This window comes from Nyctereutes procyonoides, unplaced genomic scaffold (assembly GCF_905146905.1).
Source record: "Nyctereutes procyonoides isolate TBG_1078 unplaced genomic scaffold, NYPRO_anot_genome, whole genome shotgun sequence".
Classification (NCBI taxonomy): Eukaryota; Metazoa; Chordata; class Mammalia; order Carnivora; family Canidae; genus Nyctereutes; species Nyctereutes procyonoides.
The window spans coordinates 74,232,234-74,254,744 of NW_026575146.1; the positions used below are offsets into that span (position 1 = coordinate 74,232,234).

General features: G+C 52.0%; 2 protein-coding genes across 6 annotated transcripts in view; one reads left to right on the top strand and one right to left on the bottom strand.

Moving 5' to 3' along the window:
- Positions 1-194: 194 nt before the first annotated feature.
- On the bottom strand, positions 195-21,898 carry ZSWIM9 (zinc finger SWIM-type containing 9). Of its 2 annotated transcripts, none has more exons than XM_055312036.1 (4): positions 21,837-21,898; positions 20,505-20,777; positions 13,325-13,637; positions 195-2,736 (listed from the first exon to the last, which is right to left on the bottom strand). In XM_055312036.1, exons 2-4 carry the CDS (start codon positions 20,765-20,767, stop codon positions 568-570), a joined length of 2,745 nt encoding a protein of 914 aa, XP_055168011.1. In that variant the 5' UTR covers positions 20,768-20,777; positions 21,837-21,898; the 3' UTR covers positions 195-567. The 2 variants fall into 2 exon arrangements, with proteins under 2 accessions (XP_055168011.1, XP_055168010.1); XM_055312035.1 differs by having other exon boundaries at positions 21,841-21,862.
- An 84-nt stretch (positions 21,899-21,982) lies between these two features.
- Positions 21,983-22,511, top strand: part of LIG1 (DNA ligase 1) — a 38,431-nt gene continuing 37,902 nt past the window's right edge. For 2 of the 4 annotated variants that reach the window (XM_055310808.1, XM_055310810.1), the window contains exon 1: positions 21,983-22,313. The gene's annotated coding sequence lies outside the window, so the exon portion shown is untranslated. The remainder of the gene's footprint in view (positions 22,314-22,511) is intronic. The other 2 variants (XM_055310809.1, XM_055310811.1) reach the window with 1 other exon arrangement.

Genomic DNA, 22,511 nt, shown 5'->3' on the forward strand with positions numbered 1-22,511 from the left:
TTTTTTCTCTGTCCTCCACCCCTGGCCTCCTTCTCCCCTGCCTCCCTCTGCTTTTCCCCTATTTCTGCCTCTCCTCTTACCCTCTCTTCTCCGCTTGTCCCCCTGTCAGTTTCTCTCCACCCCCACCCCCCCCTCATTTGTCCTCCTACATTCCCCTTTGCTTTTCTCCTTTGCCCCTGTGCTCTCTGGACTGACCATCTGCTCCTGCCTGGGCTCTCCCCATAGCCTGCTGTCTCCCCCCTCCCTCAGCCTTGTCCCATCCTTCCTTCTGCCCCGGTCTGACCCTGTCTGCCCCCGTCTCATCACACATTTCATCTCCTGAGGGAAGCCCTCAGAAGCCATCCTGGCCACCACCATCTTCCACACTGTGGCTCCAGGACCTCCGAGACCACTCTCAGCCTCCCCGTGGACCCAGAGAGGCAAACGGCCAAGGTGAGGTCTTTGGATGACACAGGAGGTGGCCAGAGGGACTGGGGTGGCCTCCTTGGCCTCAGCCCTATTATCTTTGGGATCGAAGAACGCCCTCCTGCCCTCGCAGCGGAGGGTGGCAGGCAGGGGCCTGAAGGGTCAGGGCTCTGGGGCTCTCCCCCAGCAGTCCCTGAGCAGGTCCATGTGGAACAAGGCTGCCCCGGTGAGGAGGCGCGCTGCGAAGAGGTGACGGCAGGGCAGACGTCGGGCGGCGTGGATGGAGCAGCTGCAGCGTGTCAGAGCCCTGTCCAGGAAGAAGTCCGAGGTGCCATCCTTAAGGGCAAACCCAGCCCCAGTCCAGTGGAAACCCCGGGTACCGTGCCGCCTGGCAAACGCCAGCTCCTCGGCCACCAGTTCTGCTAGCTCTGGCCCGCAGGCCGCCCGGAACTTGGCCAGGGGCTCCCAGTCCACCTCCTCCTCTGCCGAGGGGTAGCAAGGCCTCTTTGGTTCCCTCGGGCCATCTTCCTCACCTCCCTCCTGCGGGCCCTCCCCGGGGGCCAGGTACGCTCTCCTTGTCCCTGCCCATTCTGGGTCCCCCTCAAGTGCGGTCCCCACGGGGGTGCTGCATGTGACCCCATTCCCCAGCCCGAGACACCTCCCTCCGGTGTCCCCACACTCCACCTCCTGTCCTCCTCGGCTCTTGGGGCCTGCAGGTGGGGCTCCCTCTCCATTCTCCAGGCCTGCCATCCTTGTGTCCCCCAGCTGGACCAGCACTACATCCTCCAGGTCCCGTCTTCTTTTGACCCCCAACCGCACTCCTCTCTCTTCTCCCATCTCTGGCCCTCTCTGCCTCTCATCTCCCCACTGGGGCTCCATTTGGTCTCCATTCTCAGGGACCAGCTCCAAATGGCGCCCCCTCCAGTTCCTGACCTCCAGCCCCCTTCCCTTCTCGGCTTCCAACTGGGGCCCGTTCCACTCTCTGGCTTTCAGTCCACGCGCCTTCTCATCATGCAGCTGGGCCCCCTTCCAGGTGCTCCCCTCAAGACTCCGGGCCCTCTCAGAGTCAAGCTGGGTCCCCTTCCAGTCTGTGGTCTCCAGCACCCTGATCCTTTGATCTTCTAGCTGGGCGGTCCTCCAGGGATACCCTTCCAATCCTCTCAGCCCGTAGTCCTCCAACCGGGCGCCTCTCCGCACATAGTCTTCAGGTCCCCAATCCTTCTCATCCTCCCGCGGGCCCCCCCTCCAATCTCTGATCTCTGGCCCTCTCCACTGCTCGTTCTCCAACGGGGACCCTCTCCAGACACTCCCTTCTAGCCCTCTCACTTTCTGGTTCTCCACCTGGACGTCTCTCCAATCTTGGATCTGCAACCCTCTCCCCATCTCACTCTCTAACTGCGCCCCTCCCCGGTCTCTGGCCTCCAAACCTCGGGGCCACTCCTTCTCCAACTGGGCGCCTCTCCATATACTTCCTTCTTTGGGGGCTCCTCCCCAGTCCCCGCTCTGCAGGCCCTTCCCCCTCTCCTCCACGTGGGCTCCCCTCCCCGGCTCGCCCTCCGGCCATGGCCCCCCACTGTCCGCGCCCTCGGGCGCCGCCTCCCCTGCCGCATCGGCCCACTGCATGGCCACCAGATCGCGGAGGCACTGCGCCACGCTGCGCGAGGGGCTCAGGCGGCGCAGCAGGCGCCGGCGGTGGCCGCGCACCAGGGCGCACGCGTCCAGGTCCCGGGCCGCCTCGAAGGCTCGGAAGCGCACCCACATGTCGCGGCGCGGGGCCCAGTTGCGCTCAAAGTAGTCGACGAAGGCGGCCGGGCCGTGCGCGCGCAGCTCGGCCAGCGCATCGGAGTAGGCGGCGGGCGACGACGCGCCTGCCAGGCGGCACAGGCGCGGCCACAGGCCCGGGTCCTCGCGGCCGGCGCCGCCCAGCTCCTGCGCCTTGCTGAAGAGCGTCTCGAGGCCCTGCGCGCGGCAGATCTGCACGCGCGCGCCCGGCAGCAGCTGGCGCACGGCGGGCAGCTGCGCCGCCACCTCGGGCCCGGCGGTCAGGCAGCGCACGCGGCCCTTGACGTCGGGCGCACTCTGCAGCAGCGAGGCCAGGGCGAAGCGCAGCAGGCTCGGCGTGCCCGGGCGCGCCACGCAGCAGGCGGCCTGGCGCGCGCGGCCCGCTCCGTCCACGCACAGCACCGCCAGCAGGTCCAGCGCGCCCTGCAGCCCGGGCAGCCGGTCCACCAGGAGCATGCGCGGGAAGCGCCGCAGCAGCGCCCGCGTGCGCGACGTCAGGAAGAACACCGTCTCCACCACCGCCTGGTCCTCCACGAACACCAGCTTCACCTGCGGGCGGGGGGGGCGGGCAGGGAAACAGGTCGGGGGACGCCGGCGGCTCCGGGATCTCGGGTCCCCCGCACCCCCCACCGGGGGCAGTGGGAATCCATTCATTCCTGCGTGCGGCCATTTATTCTTCCGACCGGCAGGAGGCAGTGCCGGAGGGGGGGGGGGTGTGTGAAATGGTTGAAAACGCGACCTCTGGAGGCCGACTGCCCGGGTCTGAGAGCCTGCACCGCCGCCTAGTAGCTGTGCGATTTCTGCACCCGAGACAGCCTCTCTGAGCCTCAGGGTACCTGCCGGAACCGGGTTAGGTTAGGTTCCTCCTGCGCCCAGAGGCAGTCTACAGCCAGTCTTAGAAGTGTAGGCCTTGGAGCAGCCGCGTCACCTGCTGGGATCTTGACAGAAATGCATATTCTTAGGCCCCCCTGCCAAGTCAGAAGCTCTGGGGGCCCCACAGTGGGCGCTTTGACAAGCCCTCCAGGGGATTCCCACGCATGCTCGGTTTGAGAGCCCCGTCTAGCACTAAATCCATAGACTTAGAAACCCGGTCGTCTAGGTTTGAGTCCCGGCCCCACCACTTCCGAACCTGGTGACTTAACCTGAGCCTCAGTTTCGTCCTTACTCTCCTTGTTCCCCTAACTTCTCCTTCTGGGAACTGGAAATTTGTTTCTTCCTGCTTGGAGGGTCAGGTCCACATTAGGGCCTCGAGCCAGACTGCCTGGGCTGAGACCCTGGAGCCCCCACCCCCACCCCGGCTTCCTGGCGGTGCGGCTTCCCAAGACTTCCCTGACCTCCATCTCATTTGCAAAATGAACAGAGTATCTCTGTGAGGATGAAATGAATTAAAGCATTGTTGAATACTGCTCTGGCACAAAAATACATTAATATTCTACAATATTCGTTCAACCAAAAGTAAGTGCTCTCAAAGTGTTCATAATTACAGCAATTATCACCCCTGCTCAGAGATCATGTCCTCATAAAGGTCTGCTCTGACCATCCCTTCCAAGCAAATAACCCCAGCTCCCTCTAGCCGTGATTGGCCATAGCATTCAACCACCCTGAAGCATGTCACATCTTTACTTGCTGGTTTGCTTATTGCCTGTCCTAACAGGGAAGCGTCACAAGGTTAGAGATGTTGTGTTTTGCTTTCCTAATGTTTTGAATGGCGCCCACAGCAACAGCTCGATACATTCCGAATGAAGGCATGCGTAAGTGTGCAGCAATACCCTCTGGCCACGTCTCTAGAGTTCAGGGAAGAGTCTGGTTTTAAATCCTCGCTTTGTCTCTTACTAGCTGTGGGACCCTGCACTGAGTCTCACTTTGCTTGGCTGCAAAATTGAGGTAATGTCTATTGAATAAGGTCATGGAGAGGCTAAAATGAGATCATTTGTGTCCAAGGCTTGGTGCGTATCTAATCCCACTATTATTTCTGTCTGACTTGTCTTTCAGCAGCACTGAGGACTGGGACCCTGACCCTTTTCTGGAACACAAATCACTCTTGGCTCCTATCATCCTCAAAACTCCTGGCTGTCCTCCTTCCTCACAGGCATCTCCCGTGTGGTCTCCTTTGCCTGTCTCAGCCTTCCTCCACCCCTGCTCCACTTCTAAATGTTGCTGAGCTGCAGAGCACCCCCTGGCTCCTCTTCTCCTCCTTCCTGTCTCTAGACTCTGCCAAGGTGATCTCATCTGGTCACATGGCCTTCCTCATCTCTCAGCTGATAACTCCTAGTTCTGTATCTCCAGGCTCTAGGTCCATCTATTGAACTGCCTCTGCAGGAACATGGCCCATTGGACATCTCCAGTGTCCCTGGAGATTGGCAGCCCAAAGCCGCACTTGATTCTCACTGCCCCCCAACCAGCCCCATCTCTGTTTCATTTTTAAAACTTCTGATCAGCTCACTCCCTCCCCTGCTCGAAAACCTTTCCTTTCCCGGGACTTCACATCCCACTTCAAGTACCACCCAGAGTTCACACCATGCTGTGGGCTAGGTGATCAGGTCCTTGGACCTCATCTGTCCCTCTCTTTCTCCTTGGCCTCAGCCACTCTGGCATCATCATGCACGAAAGCCACTGAATGGGATGCCTGGGTGGCTCAGTGGTTAAGCGTCTGCCTTTGGGTCAGGTCGTGATGGGGTGGGGATCAAGTCCCGCACTGGGCTCCCCGTGGGGAGCCTGCTTCTCCCTCTGCCTATGTTTCTGCCTCTCTCTGTGTGTCTTTCATGAATAAATAAATAAAACCTTAAAAAAAAAGCCACTGAATGGGGCAGGCAGGCAGTAATCGGACTCCTTCTGCTGGTCCCTGTCAGTGCTGACCCACAGCTGCAGAACCAGGATCTGAATCAAGAAAGCACGGATCTCACCACAAACTGCGCTGCTATCGTCCAACCTCCTCCTATCAGATGGTTAAAAAGCACTGCATCAGGGCACCTGGGTGGCTCAGTCAGTTAACTGTCCGACTCTTGATTTTGGCTCAGCTCATGATCTCAGGGACATGAGATCAAGTCCCGTGTGGGTCTCTCCACTTAGAGAGTTTGCTGGAGATTTTCTCTCTCTCCCTTTGTCCCTTCCCTCACTTGCGCTCTTTCGAGCACTCTTTCTCTATAAAATGAATAAATAAATCTTTAAAAAATAAAAAAAAGCACTGCGTCATTCTCAGCTTTCAAGGAGAAAGAAAAAACTCTGATTTAAAAAAAAAAAGAGGTCTAGTAGAGTCCATAAAGAACAAGGAGATTGCTTTCCCAACCCAGAAATCCTTTTTTTTTTTCAACCCAGAAATCCTATATTCAGCATCTTAACTAGTATTAGAATTCACCAAATTTTATGAAAAAGCCTGGAAAACTTTCTGCTGGATTAGTTATTACCCCACTACGATTTTTTCAACCATCATGAATTTGTACATTTATAATTACTTTATGATTGATTTATCTCTGCAAATGTTTCAGTCCAGAAGGGCTCTGTAGCCTTAGCCACATGTAGCTATTTACATTTAAATTAATACTTGACAACCTATAAAAATTCGGTTCATCGGTCCCATGAGTCCTAGGCTAGTGGTTGCTCTCCTGAATGCTGCACATACAGGACATTTGCACCATCACAGAAGGGTCTGTCAACGTGAGTGTAGAAATTAGTGCAAAGGTAAAAGTTGTCATAACAGTTGTTAAAAAGGAGTGACATGTTCCTATAGTCTTGAGATCATGTCTGTTTCTTCTGGGGAGTCAGGAGTAAGAAAAGAAAATACAGTGAAATGTATTTGCCTTGAGATTTTTCCAGAGAAGGCAAGCAAGCACTCGATGAGTTAGAAGCTGGCTCCCATTCTTCAAGGGATCTTTGATTTCTGAACTCAGGTTTTCTTTCTAAAGAGGCTATGGAAGCTTTTCCTGCACAGACTGTGCGATTCAAATCCAGGTGCTTCCTCTTACCAGCTGTGTGAGTTTACACACTGGTTGTGTGCATTGGGAAAGTGTCTGAACTTCTCTGTGCATCAGCCTTTCACATCTGCAAAGGTGGAGTCCACCATCTCCCTGACTTTACAAAATCACTATGAGGATTAAATGGGCTGATTCACACAAAGCCCTCAAAGTGGTACAAGGTCAGGATTTATTGTCAGCCGTTATTATCATTACCTGAGTGTGGAGGGCATGCTAAGGGGGCTAAGGTTGGGGTGGGGCCCTCCAAATGAGTGACAGCCATTGCCGAGAGGGCACCATCATTTTCCTTAAAGATATTCCAGGTGTGTAGAGAAGAATGAATTCTACCCACCTGGGGGTCCAAACTGCATATTCCAAAGGAAGTTCTGGCTCTTGCCCAGATGCTGGGACATAGGAATGCCTGATAAGAGTGTCTGGGGCCTTGGGCCACTCGAGACAGTCTATGCTAACAAGGTGATCTATGGTGGGGGTCACACAGTATCAGCTTGACCTCCAGAGGGGCTGGAGACTTAGGTCAGCCACTCAGGCAGTCAGACATGTCCATGTGACCAAACCCCAGTGAAATTGCTGCACACCAAGGCTCAGATGAGTTTGCTTGGTTGGCAAGACTCTGTGCCGTTAACACATGGTTGCTGGCAGAACTAAACTGTGTCCGCACAACTCCACTCGGAGGACAGCTGGAAGCTCGAGCCTGGTCTCTTTTGGACTCCACGCCATACGCCTCTTCCCTTTGCTGATTTTATTCTGTCCTGCTGCTGTAAAAAGCCACAGCTGAGGGTATAACAGCTTTGCTGAGTTCTGTGAGCCCTGAAACTGAGGCCAGTCCGAGGGCCCCCAGCTATACCAGGGGAGTGAGTTGGCCAAAGCCGTGGAGCTAACAGATAGTGGGGTGGGATCAGAGCCTCGATTACTCAGAATGGTTGGGGGGGAAAGCAAGGAGCAGAGGGAGATGTGTAGGTGACGCTGAGGGGTGGCATTTGCTGAAAGTGGGGGATACGTAAATGAATGAACTGTTCTACCAAATATTTACCGAACAAGTCTGCTGTGTGTGCCAAGTGCCGGTTCAGGAATTGAGGGTGGCCCAAAGGGCTTCTTAGAGTAGGAAGAAGCAGCCTGCAAACCCAAGATGAATAAATGTACACATGATTCCAGGCTCTTGGAGAGCTCAGGAGAACACAGACCAAACAGGAAGTGGTTTTTCCTTGCCAAGGCCATTAACTCTTTCAATTCCCACAACAATCCTGCAAACAGGGACTCTTATGACTATTCCCATTTCTCAGATGGCAAAACTGAGGCACAGATGGGTTCTGTCACTTACCCAGGGTCCCACAGGTAGTAAGCAACAGAGCTGGAATTTGAACCCAAGGCCACTTGAGCCTAGAGTCCGCACTCCCGACCACTATACCCTCTTGGCCTTCATGAGAGTGATCCCACAGGCCTGATTCTAAGGGCATGTGGTAGGCAGCTATGAGGACTAATGTGAGGGTAGGTATTACCTCAGACACATAGATTGGGAGCACTGGGATGCATCACCCACAGAGTGGATTCCACAAATGTGAATATCAGAAACAGCACCGCTAAATACTTTTCATCCACACCTCCTCCTACGTGTGAGCACAATCTTGTTTTCACATGATCAGAAAAGTACTATCCTCCAGACTGTCTGGAAAAAGAACTTGAGGGAATAAGAATAGTAGCTAAACATACAGGGCTTCCTACTTAACTATATTTTACACACACACACACACACACACACACACACACTACACACACACACAGACTTAATCCTCATACAACAACCCTGACAATCCTATGAGGTAGTACCTCTTCTTATCCCCATTCTACAGATGAACAAACTAAGGCTTGCAGAAGGAAGTAACTTTGTTGCATGCCCAGCCAGAATGTATCTAAAGCTTTTAGCACCTAACAAAACAAATAAAATCAGTTTCTAGTTGTTACTATAGCACCCAGAAAATAGCTGCTCTAAGGTACAAAAGCTGTAGGGCACAGAGGATATTCCCCTGGGGAGCCATGAAGAGAGAAGGGTTAAGACAAGTGGGGGGGGCAAGGAACTACGGATCAGGGAAACATGAGCCCAGATTCAGACTGGGCTCTGGAGGACCGTGGGTGGGACAGCGCTCTATCCGTCCTCTCTATGGTTGCCCTTGACCATGTGCCAATTAATCGTGGCTCTCCTGTCTCGAGCCCTTGGCAGGAGTCCACCCGTCCATTGCTTTGCAGTTGGGCAGGGTCATGTACTTGCTTTGACTAACAAAACATGAGTGGAAGTAACCTGCCGTGGTGTGTCACCTGGGTGTGGAAGCCCCAACGGTCCTTCCTGACAGATACACTAACCATGTAGGGAGGATTCTGATGAGGAGCATGTCTCCCAACAACCCGTGGCGGGCATGCAGTGTGAGCAGAAAATAAACTTTGGTGCCACTGAGGTTTGAGAGCTGGTCACTGGGACAGCGAATCCTGGGCCCTCCTGACTGACACAGTCTTAGATTCTCTATTGTTCACCCCCTAATTGTTCTTTTCTAGAGAGAAACAGGGGAGCATAGTGCATTGGGACTATTCTCTATTTTTCACCTCCTCTTTTTAAATGAACTATTTGACAGGCACCTGGATGGCTCAGTGGTTAAGTGTCTGCCCTTGGCTAGGGCTGTGATCCTGGGGTCCTGGGATTCCCACATCGGGCTTCCAGGAGGGAGCCTGCTTCTCCCTCTGCCTATGTCTCTGCGTTTCTCTCTGTGTCTCTCATAAATAAATAAATAAATAAATAAATAAATAAATACTTTAAAATAAATAAATAAATAAATATAATAAAGTGAACTATTTGAGAGGCGCCTGGGTGGCTCAGTTGGTTGAGCCTCCAGCTCTTGATTTCGGCTCAAATCATGATCTCCGGGTTGTGAGATGGAGCCCACATGGGGCTCCGCACTGAGTATGGAGGCTGCTTGAGATTCTCTCCCTCTCTCTCTGCCCTTCCCCCTGATCACACTTTCTCTGTCTCTTAAAAAAAATAATAAGTAAAATAAAATGATCTGTTTGTACAAAACTCCGTAGGGTCTGAAAGTCTAATCATAGAAGCCATACAGCCACGGTCTTCTTCCTATCATCTTCCAACCACCCAGTCCCATTTGCTACTCCTACGCCCATCCACCTCCTCGGTACTTCCTAGAGTTTCTTTATGTGAACACAAGCAAGCAAGCCCACCTAGATGGTCTCATTTTCTTCCTTTTATACACAAAACAGCATGTTACGCACTGTTTTGCTCCTTGCTTTTGGTGGTTGCCATTGTTAACCTAAAAATGTGCCCCAGAGATCTGTTCAGATCAGTTGCTAGAGTTGTTAGCATTCTTGTCTAAAAGTTGTGGGGTATTCCAGGGATAGATGTTCCAGGATTCTGGAACCATTACCCTACTGGTGGGGTTTTGGTTGCATCCAATCTCTTGCTTCCATAAACCACAATGATTAACCTTGTAAGTCATTCTTCACTTGTGCAACTATGTCTGCACAACAGATTCCTGGCAATGGGAGAGGGGCCAAAGTGGTCATTTTCATGGATCTTGCCCAATTGTCCTCCACAGTGACTATATCAGTTTATCTTTTAGTATTCCTAAAAGTGGCACACTTTTATGGATGTGGATCAACGTTGCCCTTTCTCAGAAGGCAAAGCATACTTATGACAGGAGTTACAACGTTTCTGTGCAAGGTCCATCTCTGCCCAGAAAGCCAGTTGGCTTGCTGATTACCCTACCTCAGTCCATCATTGCTGCCTCAGAGCAGATTATAAAAGGTCTTAACATCTCCCTGGTTGAAGTGGCTACTCAGTCTTGCCCACAAACTGTGGCAGTGGCTTTTGGGTACACTAGCTCTTATGGGACCCTCTCCCAAGACCAAGCAGGCCATCTCCACTCAGGGGGACCTAGGCATTTGGCTTTTTAAAGCAACCCCTCCAAAACAGGAACAAAACCAAATCCAAAACCACAACCACAACCAAAAAAACCCAAAACAAAATAAAAAACAAAGTCATCCCTCCTACAGGAGACTGCTGGGAAGCAGAGAGCATAATAATCTGATTGTTGCTTAGCCTGGTCTTGGAACCAAAGAATTATTATCTTAGCAGATTAATAAATAATACAGAACTCATTCACTATCTCTCATAATTGAAAAGAGCGACGCAAAATTGCCATGTAAAGGTGACAGGTTGATCATAGTCTTCTAACTTTATCTTCCCTGAACTTCATAGGAAAGGATTTCTTTTTTAAAGACAGGAGCAATAGAAAAGGAGACAACAGGAACCAAACTTGGGAAGCTGGCAAGCAGATGGACAAGACACTCCCCATTTCCCGCAAAACAAAAGCCAAACCCTAAGCCCCATGATTCCTGCGCCAGCAACTGCAAAATGCCAAGGACCAACAGTAGCATCTTCAAAAGGAATTGGCAGAGTGCTAGGCGGCAGGAGGAGGTTAAATTAGACAAGTCGATGGTTGTCTAAGAAGCAAGCAGACCTCCCCAAGTTTCCTCTCACTCCCTGGTGGCTGGAGGTTTATTCTGTGAAAAGCCTAGAACGGCAAGGGCCACCGGCCTCGGGGACCGTGGGTACAGCTGATGAGGGACTGGGTGTCTGTGCATCCTGCTGCCCCGAAGCTAGCTCCTCAACCCTCTTCCCCCATGTGGTTCCTGGAAGCTGGCAGCCTGGCCTTTACCCCTGCCAGGCAAGATGTTACAGGCTTTTCTCAGGGGGATTTGACCAGCCTCATAGGAAGAATGAAAGAAGCTGACATGTGACCAGTCCCAACATCTAAAGCAAGATGTGAGAAAGTATGTCTAATATGCTACTTTGCTGGGGGTAGGGAGAGAGCCAGTAGAAATAAAATTAAAGACACAAACTTATCTGTATACATACAGGGCAGTGCTGTTCAATGGGAAGCCACTAGCCCACATAGGGCTGTTTAAATGGCAATTAATTAAATTAAATAAAAAACTCAGTTCCTCCATCATACTAGCCACATTGCAAAGTGCTCGATGGGCACACGAGCCCAGGGGCTAGTTTCCTGGACAGCACAGACACAGATCATTACTATCATCATAGAAAGGTCCCCTGGATCACCCTGAGCCGTAGAATAGAAAGATACATAAGATGTATGAAGAACTGCTGCTCTGGTGGCCTCTGAGGGGGGAACTTGGGGGACAGGAGGTGACAAGGCAACTTTTCACCACCAAATCTAGTACCTTTTGAATTTAGAAGGATTTGAATGTGTTACATATTCAAAAAGTCAATAGTTAAATGTTAAAAAAAAAAAAAGAAAAGGAATAAACCTTTCACAGGTCTGTTTCTTGGTGTTCCAGAACTTCTTCCTCATTTCCTTTGACAGTATTAAGGTAGACTAAAACACAGACCCAGGAGCCAGCCTTGGTTTAGCCTGGATTCTATGGCAGCCTCCAACCTGGAAGTTAAAAGGACAACCCCTCGGCATTGAAGGTTTTCATTTGTCAGTGAGCTGCTTCTCACAGGGGTAACCCTACATGCATATTTCCAGGAAAGATAGCCAAGGCTGTTTATAATAGCTCAGCGAAAACCAGTGGCATGTACCCCCATTGTACAGAGCAACAAACTGCTTTGGGTGGGACCCTCAAGCCTCTGGAGGCCAGAACTATGAGAAGGGTCCCAAGCCTCATTTCCAAACTGGGGAATAGCGAGCAGTGAAGAGCATGGCCCTGGATCCAGACTGTGTAGGTCTGAGGTCCAGCTCCATTATTAAGTAGCTGTGTGATCTTGGGCCAATGACTTGGCCTCTCTGTGCTTCAGGCTTCAGTTTCCTTGTCTAGAAAATTGCGGGGGTGGGTGGTGGGTAGAATGGTGAAATCCTTCCTCCACATGCTCTTGTGAGATTTAAAGGAATTATAATATGCAAAGCATACAAGGTAGTGCTTGGCACATCGTCAGTGCTTGATAAATGTTAACTGAGATTATCATCGATATTATGTGTGGATAGAGCACTGGGTTTGGGTTGGTGGCTTGAGTCACGGCTGATTCCTGAGCAGGAGATGGAGGTGAGGGGAGTGCTCTGGGTCTAATTCTGGAGAGTGGGTTCACACTGCGTCACTACTCTGAGTTGGGACCTCTTCCATGCATGAGAGAAAAGCACAGCTGGTGTGGGGGGGGCACCTAATTTCCCTCCTTCCTCCTTCCCTCCCTCCTTTCCTTCTTGTCCACCCCACCCCAGCTCTGAAGTTGGATCAAAGCAGCACAAAGATCCCTCTTGGAGGAATAGCAGAAATGCTCCAGCCTCCAGTTTTCCACTGGCTATTCCTTCTGCCTGGAACTCCGGCCCCTCTGAAGAAGGATGGGGGGTCCCCTGCCTCCATTCTGTCTCCTCTGCTTCACCAGCATTTTCTTAGAGATGTCTTCCTTGACCACTCAAAATACAACAGCACCCTTACAACTAACTGTCCCTCTCCACATCTGCACCCATACTCCCTGACACTCCTCACTCTATCACCTTAGGTAACAAAGGCGACCCTCCCTCCTGAGTCTTGATCTGGGTGGCGGGGATGGGCTGTTTTAATTTTGTGAACATTCCTCCATCCATGTACTTCTTCTCATCTGTGCATTTTCTATGTGTGTGGTTTGGTTTTCTTTCAATGGCACTTTCTGTGGCCTCTTCTTCCTACCCCCAACCCTACTGACATAGTATCACAGTGTGTCTGTCTATTGTGGCTTTCTCCCATTACAACTGCAAGGTAATTCTAGCAGGTTCCTCTGCAAAGGTAGCCAACAGCCAGAAGTGGCTGCTTAAATTTCAGTGAGCTAAAATGAAATAAAATTTAAAATTCTGTTCCTCGGTCCTACTGGCCACATTGCAAATGCTCAATAGCCACGTGTGGCCAGGGGCTACCGGATCCTACAGGTGCAGAATCCCTGGTCGGGGCAGAAAGCTCTTTTGGTTCCTGAGGGCAGGGAGCACGTGTGTCTGGCAGGCTGCTGCCTCCCCCAAAGCTGCTACGAACACTTAGTGAATGACCAAATGACCGCACGGGGGAATGGATGGAAGGAGTGAATGGATGGGGGGTGATGAATGAATGAATGAATGAATGACCCGCAAGGCTGGAGTGTGGCTGTCCCCCACCCCTGCCTGCCTCTCCCAAGACCCCACCTTGGCCTCGGGGTCGGTGCGGAAGAGCCCCTCGAGCACGTGCAGGGCGTCCAGGACGCCGTGGTCGCGGCCCTTGCAGTAGGAGAGTAGGCGGTGCACGTCGGCTGGAGCCACAAACTGCTTGGAGATCTTGTTGGTGGTGCGCACGGGCAGGCAGGCGTTGGCCAGCAGGTGCCCCGGGCGGAAGTAGTAGGCGAACTCCAGCGGGCAGGCCGGGTGCGAGTGGGTCAGCTGGCACTCTGTCACCACGAGGCGGTCCCGCAGTGGGCTCAGCTTGACGATGATGAAGGCCGGGCAGCCAGGCTGGGGGGGCCTGCGGGAGGAATGACCACCGCCGCCGTCACATCACCCTCTGCCCTCGTCCTCCTCCTCTCTCTCTCCTTTTTAATTATCGTTTTCTAAAATTAAGAACTGCTGCAAACATCGAGAAGAAGAGAGGGCCTTCCGAATCTGCCAGTGGTGTGACCTTGGGCAAGTCACTTCAGGTCTCTGTGCCTCAGTTTCCTCCTATTTTGAAAGGGAAATAATCATCATCATGCCTTTCTCGTGGGGCTATTGTGAGGATTGAAAGAGTTGATGTATGGGAAACACTTAACTTCTGTCTGCAACGTGGCGGGCACTAGTGTTACCATACCTCTGTACCTACTGCCCCATTTCTATCAAAAGTGAATGAATATTTTATTTCCCTCAAAGAACTGTAAGAAATACAATACTTCAGAGACTTCTGTATCCACTTCTCATTTAGCAATGGCAAATTGAACACCTCTGTGAACCCTGTCCCGACAAAGTCCTCTCCCTCCTGGGTCCCCCAAAGTAGCCACTTCCCAAACTGGGTATCTTGCATTCCTGCATATATTTTCAGTACCCATCAACAGTGGGTGGTAGGTTTCTAGGTTTTAAAACTTTGTATAAAAAATAAAATAAAATAAAACTTTGTATACATGGAAAGGTGCTCAAACTCCTCAGTTATCTACCGAATGCAAATGCAAACCCCCAGCAAATGCGTCTACCACTGCCAGAATGACCCAATAAACACGGAGCACAGACCAAGAGGTAGAGCAAGCGCAACACTTAACTTCTCATCGATGGGAGTGTTAAATGTAAGTCACTTGTGGAAAACTGTGTGACAGTATCAGCTATCGCTGATCATGTGCCTCCCCGTGACCCAGTATTTCCACTCAAGACAAATGCCTGAAGATGGGTGCCAAAAGAATGTACTAGAATGCTCCAGCAGCACCATTCATATTAGCCAAGTATTTGAAACAGCCCAATATCCAACGGTAGAGTAGGAAAGTAAGTGATATATCCTTACACACAATCCTAACCAATAGTAAGAATGGACAAGCCACTGCTATCCCCAGCATTGTCAACAGATCTCACAGATCAGCTGTGTGAAAGCCCAGCACAAAAGATGATAAATCACCGTGTATCAGGTTTAGCAAAAGTTCAATAAGAAGCAAAGGTAGCCGCTGCTGTCAGAAGACTGGATCGTAGTTACCCTCTGGTGGTTAACTCTACGGGGAGTGCTTCTTAGTACCTGGCACGTGTATTTCCTTGGTCTCGGTGTTGGTTACTTGTGCATTTTATTTTGGGGAAATTCACTGAATTACATACACACGATGCGTGTGCTTTTTTTTAAATGTGTGTTATGCTTTTAAAAAGTTTACTTAGGAAAACTTTTCTTTCTAGCGTATGGTAGGCAGACCAACAGCCTGATCACATCCTAGTTGCTGGAGCTGCACAAACATTACTGTGCATTGCAAAAGGGACTTTGCAGGTGTGTAAATTAAGGGTCTTGAGATGGGGAGATGATGATGGTTTACCCAGGCAGGCTCAGTGTACTCACAAGGGTCCTTATAAGCGGAAGACAGAAACAAGCAGCCAGAGAGGCAAGTCAAAGTCAAGAGAGAGAGAGAGAGAGAGAGAGAGAGAGAGAGAGATGCTTCTCTGCTGGATGAGGAACAGCAAGCTGGGGGGAGGCCGCAAGCTGAGGAATTGGGTACCTCTAGAAGCTGGAAGAAGGAGGGAAACAGATTTTCTTCTAGAGCTTCCAGAAGGAGCCAGCCCTGCAGACACCTTGATTTTAGCCCAGGGAGACCCATGCTGGACTTGTGACCCTCGGAGCTGCAAGATCACACATTTGCATTGTTTTAAGCTGTCCTGTTTGAGATAATTTGTTATGGCAGCAATGGGAAGCTAACCCCACTCTCTATATACTTTTGCAACTTGCTTTCTCACTCATTAGTTTTTCAACATTGGTTCAGCCCTTTTCCTGCCTGTTATTCCACTCCCAACTCTGCCAACTGTATGTTGCATTTTTTTTAAAGATTTTATTTTTAAGTTATCTCTATAGCTAATGTGGGGCTCGAACTCACCACCCCGAGATCAAGAGTCGCATGTTCAACCGACTGAGCCAGCCAGGCACCCCTCTGCCAACTGCATGGTGTGTCCAGCTCTCCCTTCTTACAAATAATGCTCCAATGATAGCCAACTCTTAACCGTTTGTGTGTGAGCAAGAGCCTGTCTAGGACAATGGCCCTCAAACAGCAGGCATGACCCATTAGCTGAAATCACTCAGGGAGCTATAAGGAGCATCATAAAAAATGAAAGAGAATGTGGGGGTGGGAAATGGGGTGTATTTCCCTGATGATAATACTTAAATTGACAGCTGCTTCTGAAAGGAGGTTCCATGTTTCCCCATAAGGGATGATACTGGCATTTTTGGTAGGAGGTTTATGTTTATAGAGCAGGGATTGGCATACTTTTTCTGCAAAAAGACAGACAGTAAATATACCCTGTTGCTATATTGTACAAACAGCCATACATCCTATGTCAATGCATGGGTCTGGCTGTGTTTCAATAAAACTTTATTTACAAAAAACAGCTGCAGGGTGGATTTCACCCAAGGTCCTCACAACTTGTCAACCCTTGTAACATAGACTGTCCAGGGCGTGGCAAGTAGTTAAGAAGCCTGACTCCCAGGCAGTAAATGCCAGTAGCATCCTCTAAAATGCTCCCAAATTGTTTCCAAATGGCCCCCTGGAAGGGTAATCCTTTTCAGAACACACCCCAAGAATCTCTAGTATAAATACTTAAGAACTGCCTTTGTTAAACCAGAAGGAGATCCCTGACACATTCCTTTTCTGCTCCATACAGAAAGAGGTAAAGTAAAACCAGGAGCCTGCCAGATTTTGAAAGTCTACATAAAAAGCTCAAGACCTTTGGCCTTATTGGAAGTGACAAAAATAACACAAAATTAGAAAAATTGTAAGTATACAAATCGTTATAAATAAAATACAAAGGTGGAGCCCTCACAGTGGTGTTAGGTAACTAAAAGACATTCCCGATATGCGACCCATTTTTGATCTACCAAAAAGGCCCATTCACGGGGCTCTTATCTGACACATTTCCCCCTGGATAACTCACAGGCTTTTGTGAAACTCTCTGGTCTGGCTTCTTTTGGCCTGAGTGGTTCAGTCCCTAGAACAAGCCCCCACTCAGGGAAGGTCACAGCTCCGTGAAGTGGTGCATCTTGCCAGAGAACTGCACATCCCCTCTGGGGTCCCAGGATCTAATATAACTGTCTACTGTGGCCTCAACACGCAATTTTTGCAATTTCTCTACAGCTAGCTGGGGAGGATAATGCCACCCACCTCTACGTGTGAACTCCACGTGGGCAGGGATCACTGTCTGTTTTGCTTACTGCTATATCCCCAGCACCGAGAACAGCCTCTGGTCCCTGGGAGGCGCTCAGTATTTACTATGAAAAGACAATTCCACTGCACATACGAACCCCCAGCACCCAGGCACTCCGCTCCTTACATCAAGCCACCCAGCACCAAGTCTTGTCTATCATGCCTTCTGAACTCCTCAGACCATCCACTTTTTCCCCATTCCCACTGCCACCAACTCTACTTAGTTTTTTCTTTCTTCGTGAAACATCCTTCTCCCTTCTTTTCACCTAGTTAGCTCCTATTCCTCCTTCACAACTCAGAACCAGCGCCACCTCCTCCAGGAAGCCTTCGCTGACCATCCCCAGGCTTGGGCAGATTTCACCACACACTGGGGTGATGATCTGAGTGATGCCCATCCGTAACGCATGCTCTTCACCGAATGGGGTGCTTTTCCACTGAAACCCTGGCATCTAAAACACATTCACCCAGCACACAGCGGGTGCTTGAAACAAAGCGGATGGACACAGCATGGCACCTAGGACCACATTCAACTCTCATACTGATAATCCATGATGGAAATATAGATGAGGGGGAGGGGAGGGAAGAGAAAGGCAACAAAAGTATGGGCTTTGTGGTCAAACTGTGTGGGGTGTGGGTCCCGATCCTAGTTTCCCCCTCTGGGCAGCTGGGCAATCTTGGGAAATTCCTTTAACCTCTGTGCTTGTTTTCTCATATGGAAATTGGGGCTAAGAAGAATACTACCTCACAGGTTTATTGAGAGGAGTACAGAAGAGGATTACGTTATGCAAAGTACTTTAGACAAGGGGCTGGTACATAGATAGCACTTGATTAAAAAAACCAGCCCATTTTCTTCAATTTTTTTCCTTCTAAAAGTACCACCACTTTGAGCTGTTTTGCACTCCATGTGCCATTTCTTCTTGATCTTTCAGGTTCCCAAGCTCTTTGTATTTTCAAAGGCTGGTGTGTGTATTCTAGAGTGGGAAGCGCTGAGAGAGGCTGTGGGGGGTGGGCACAGAGCAGAAGGCTGGGGAGGGGGGAGAGGGGAGAGGTGAGGTGGCGATTTGGGAGAGGTTGCCAGGCAACGTCTGAGATAGGGGGACAGAGTGGCCAGGGGGAAAGCCGTGATGTGCATTCTCAGGGCCCCTCAGCCCTAGCTCCTCGCTGGCCTCCTGCCTGTCTCCTCTAGTCTGTCCCTGACACTGCCACAGGAGGGATCATCCTACAGCCAGAGCTGCCCCTGCTCTCAGCCCTCCCAGGGCTCCCCCAAGATAAATCCCGGCCCCTGGACTCAGCCCTGCAAGTCGAGACTTTGATACCATTCTGCCCACATCTGCAGTCTTTTCTCACACACTAGACACCCCCTAGAACCCTGGCCTGTGGGCTGTCCTTGGGTTATGACCCTGGAGAGGTGCTGTCTGAACAGCTGGGGGGACAGACGGGCTGGGAAATGATGGGCCCCCCAGTCATCATCTCTGAACCAGCTTGCCAACCACCCTCACTCCTGGCGTCCCCATCCAGACACTGTCCCACTGTCTCCCCAGTCAGGGCACCAGCCTGTCAATCTCCAGTCCTGCCCCCTCCTGTCTCCTGGCTCCCTCTGAGAATTGCAGAGCACTGGAGATAGTGCCGGGACATAGTAAGTGCCATGTGTTTAAGTCAAATACATACATATGTAAATGTATAAACACAGAGATTCCCTCCAGTCTCTGTTTACTGGTCACCTTTTCCAGGAAGACTTCCAGAAGCACTCTGTAAGGTCTCAGATGGAGCTGCACTGACCACTTCTCTTTTGTCCTCTTCCCTCTCACCATCTAACTTCTTCTCCTTCACAACTGTGAGCCCTTATTTCCAATTTCCTTTTTATTTTTTTCTCCTCCATTAGGTTCTCCGCTGCTCAAGAGCAGAGGCCAGCTCTGGGTTCCAAATGCCTAGCAAAGAGCATGCACACAGTAGGTGTTCAATAAGTTACTTTGAATTGGCTTCTTTTAACAAAGAGATTCCAGATTAGGCCTAAGTGGCTCACAAGCTCTAATGTTCTAGATTTCTCTGTGATGATGTGTGTTTGGTGTTGCTCTGCTTCCTGACCTCTGAGTCTCTGTTTCTAGGTAAGCAGTGAGTAAACCACCAAGAACAGTAATCTCTCAATAAATGTTTAAATAATTATGGTGAGAATTGCTGTTCCAAAGTGCTCACTGTGCTGGATGCTCTTCTGGTGACTTGCATGTTATCAGCTCATTGAATCCTCACAAAACCTAGGAGATGGATCAGTACCATCCCTTCCTCTGTTTTCCAAGTCAGGAAACTGAGACGCAGAAAGGTGATGTCACTTGCTCAGTGTCACTGGCTAATCACAGGAGGCGAGGCTGCTGGCGCCCAAGTCTGTGCTCTTGACTTCTAGAACATGTGTTCTTTACCCAACTGCCCAATGTTCCAGGCACTGGGGGGGAAGTGCCTTCTCATCCTTGGGCTCATGGTAACCTTCCAACAACTCTGCAATAACCCCACTTCAGAGAGGAGAAACCCGACTCAGAGATGGGATATCTGTGGCCCAAAGACACCCACCCTGGACGTGGTGGAGCTGGTCTCAGGCAGCCGGAAGGGAGAGCCTGAGGGAAGTGACAGGACTAAGGGTGAGGTAACAGAGAGTGGTGGGGTCTGGGGCACACCTGAGTGCCAATGCCTGGTCTAACTGCAGTGGCCGTCTGCCACGCAAGAATGTGGGCTCAGCCTCTTCCCGTGTTTCAAGAAAAGCTGGAGACCAAATATTTTATGGGGAGTGCTCTGGTTTAAAACTGGGGTTGATTAAAACATCGTTGGCCAGCTGGCTATATCTCCTAGCTCTCTCATGGATTTTTCAATTGCCCCTTGTAGCATTCCACTTGGAGGGAACTTATTTGTGAGCTTGTTCATACAACGTCAGCCTTCCTGTCCAGTCTGAAAGTTCCGGGAGGGCAGGGGATTGGTCTATCCTGTTCAACACCCTTTCTCCCCAGCAAAGTTATCTCTAGCCCTCGTGTAGGACCTGGCCCTGTATTTACCAAATTAATGGATGGATCTCTCTCTGTGTTCTGTGGCTTTCTCTGCAGCTCAGTCTGTCTCTCATCTCTTTGTATGTGTCCCAAACCTGGCTCTCAACCATTTTTCTGATTCTGGCTGGTGTCTCTGGCTCCATGTCTCCATGTTTCTGGAATTTTCTGTCTTGGGTGAGGGGAGGGGCCTTTCTTCAATGTATGCATTTCACTCTGGCTCTCTATTAAGTCCCTACTAAAGTCTTGTTGGAGCCTGCCCTGCTACTTACTATGTATGCCCTTCCAGCTCACTGGCTGTCCCCTTTCTCTGGGACTTCCTGCAAGGTGTACTTAGCTGCTTTAGTGGGCATCTCTCCGTCCCCTTCTCTTGTCTCTTGATGCAGGGGCTCTCTGCCTCTCTACCCCCTCGCTTCCCCTCCCCCCAGGACCCAGCAGGGCTCGGCACCGCTCACGCACCCCACGGTGGGCCGGCTGGGCGCGCGCACGTCCTTGCACACGAGCCGCACGTAGCTGTACTTGAGCACGTCGATGAGCGTGTAGAGTGGGGGCGCGCTGGCCCAGCGGCAGCGCGCCAGGTGCATGGAGCTCTTGACGAAGAAGAGCGCCAGCCGCTGCTGGCACCACGCATCAAAGAAGCGGCTGAACTCGGCCCATGAGAAGAAGGCACGCTCCCGCAGCTCCTGCTCCTCTTGCCCCGCTGTGCTGGGTGGGGACTCCATCCTGGGGCGCCTGAGTGGAAGAGGGGAATGTAGATATCAGACCCATCTCCACCAGGGGTATCCCGCTTCTTTCATTACCCGCCTGCCTCTTTGGTGCTGGTCCCTCTTTCCAGGCGGGGCCCAGGACGGGATGCACCCCCATTAGTATGTGGATATGAATTTGCATTCCATCTTTGGCTTTCTCCCATGCCTGCAGTATTCCTGGGAGTGTTGGAGCCTGTCATCCTGATCCCTAATTTCAGCTCTGGCCCCCTCCTTTATAGATGTGCCCCTCGGTACAGTTGGGGTTATTCTCCCAAAATATAACCCTTAAGTTCAATGGTGGATCTCTCGAATCTCTTCCCAACTTCCAGCTAAGACCTCCTCTCCACCTCCAGATGTATCTTCCACACTTGGCTGTAACCTCTTGTTGCTCCCATTCATGTGACACCCCGCCCCCCGTGTCTACATTTGGCTCTAACCCACACCCATCTGTGCCCTCTTCTAAAGATGTTCCATCTCTGGATCTGCTCCCACATCCAGGCACTGACCTCTCATCCCCAGTTTTATTCTTCACGCACCTGTGCCTCCCTCCTCCCTGCATGAGTCTCTGACAACCAGGTATTGCCCCAGATGTGACCCCATCAGTCGTCACATACAGCTGCAGCCCCTGCCTCCAAGATGTCCTCCCCACATCCAGTATGTACTTTTAGCCCACAGGTGTGTGCTCCATTCACTTGTGGCCAATTCTCAGAAGTGTCACCAAAATTTGGTCTGTGCCCCCCTCCTGCCCAGACGCGCCCCCCAGTCCAGCTGTAGCTCCCACCTCCCATCTGCAGCTATCTACTCCCCAGAAGTGCGTGCTGGTCCTAGACATGGAAGCCCTCGTCCTCAGATGGGCTTCATCACCCCGGATGCTCCCCCACGTCCAGCTGCGCCTCCCGCCTTCGTGCAACCCCTCCCAGCCCGCTCCCGCCTCCCCAAGCCCTCCCAGCCCCTCCTGTGGCGGGCCCTCCCATCTCCGCTGTCCCACCCAGCTGTGCCTCTCCCCTCCCCCAGATGTGCACCCTTCCCGCCCCTCCCCACTCACCTACCCGCCCCGGCGCGGCGTCCACCTCCCACAATGCTCCGCGCCGAGGCCAGGCCCGGCCCTTGCTCCCGGGATGCCCCGCGCGGTCTCCCGCCTCTCTTCCCGCCGTGCCTCGCGCAGCGTCTTCCCCTGTAGCTCCCTCTTTCCCCGCCAGTCACTTCTCGGACCCGCAGCTACACCTGCCCACCCGGAGCGAGGGAAGGCTCGGGCCGTTTCCCATCGTGCTCTGCGGGAGGGCTCACCCTGCTTCACCCCTTTCCTAGTAGCCTCCCACCCGGGAGACTACAACTCCCACCGTCCTTCGGGAGGCAGCGGCGGCGCGGACGACGCCCGGGCCCCGCCCCTCGCACGGCCCCGCCCCCGCCCGCCAAAGTCTGCGCGCGAATTCCGTGGCGCGAATTGAGGACTGCAGTCGAGCGCCGAGCGGTTCTGGGTGTGACGCGCAGGACAGTGGCGCGCGGGGCCGGCGCGAGGCAGGTGTGGCCGCCGACGCGGGACTGGGAGATCTGGGGGCGGCGCTCGTGTCGTATGCTCCGGGCCCACGGCTCCGCCGAGTCGGTCGGCTGCCGGGGAGCGGGCGTGGGGCGACGCTCAGGCGGCCGAGAGCGCGGCGAGAGGGAGAGTGCCGGCGGCAGGTCGCTGCGGGGGACGGGGGGCGGCCGCCGGCGGGAGAGG

What these genes read in the sequence shown, in the direction of transcription:
- ZSWIM9 (XM_055312036.1), bottom strand. Translation starts at nt 20,767, where the DNA reads ATGGAGTCCCCACCCAGCACAGCGGGGCAAGAGGAGCAGGAGCTGCGG. An exon ending in CCCAGCCGGCCCACCGTGGG is followed by an intron (nt 13,638 to 20,504) that starts GTGCGTGAGCGG and finishes TTCCTCCCGCAG; the next exon opens with GCCCCCCCAGCCTGGCTGCC. An exon ending in GCACCGACCCCGAGGCCAAG is followed by an intron (nt 2,737 to 13,324) that starts GTGGGGTCTTGG and finishes CCCCGCCCGCAG; the next exon opens with GTGAAGCTGGTGTTCGTGGA.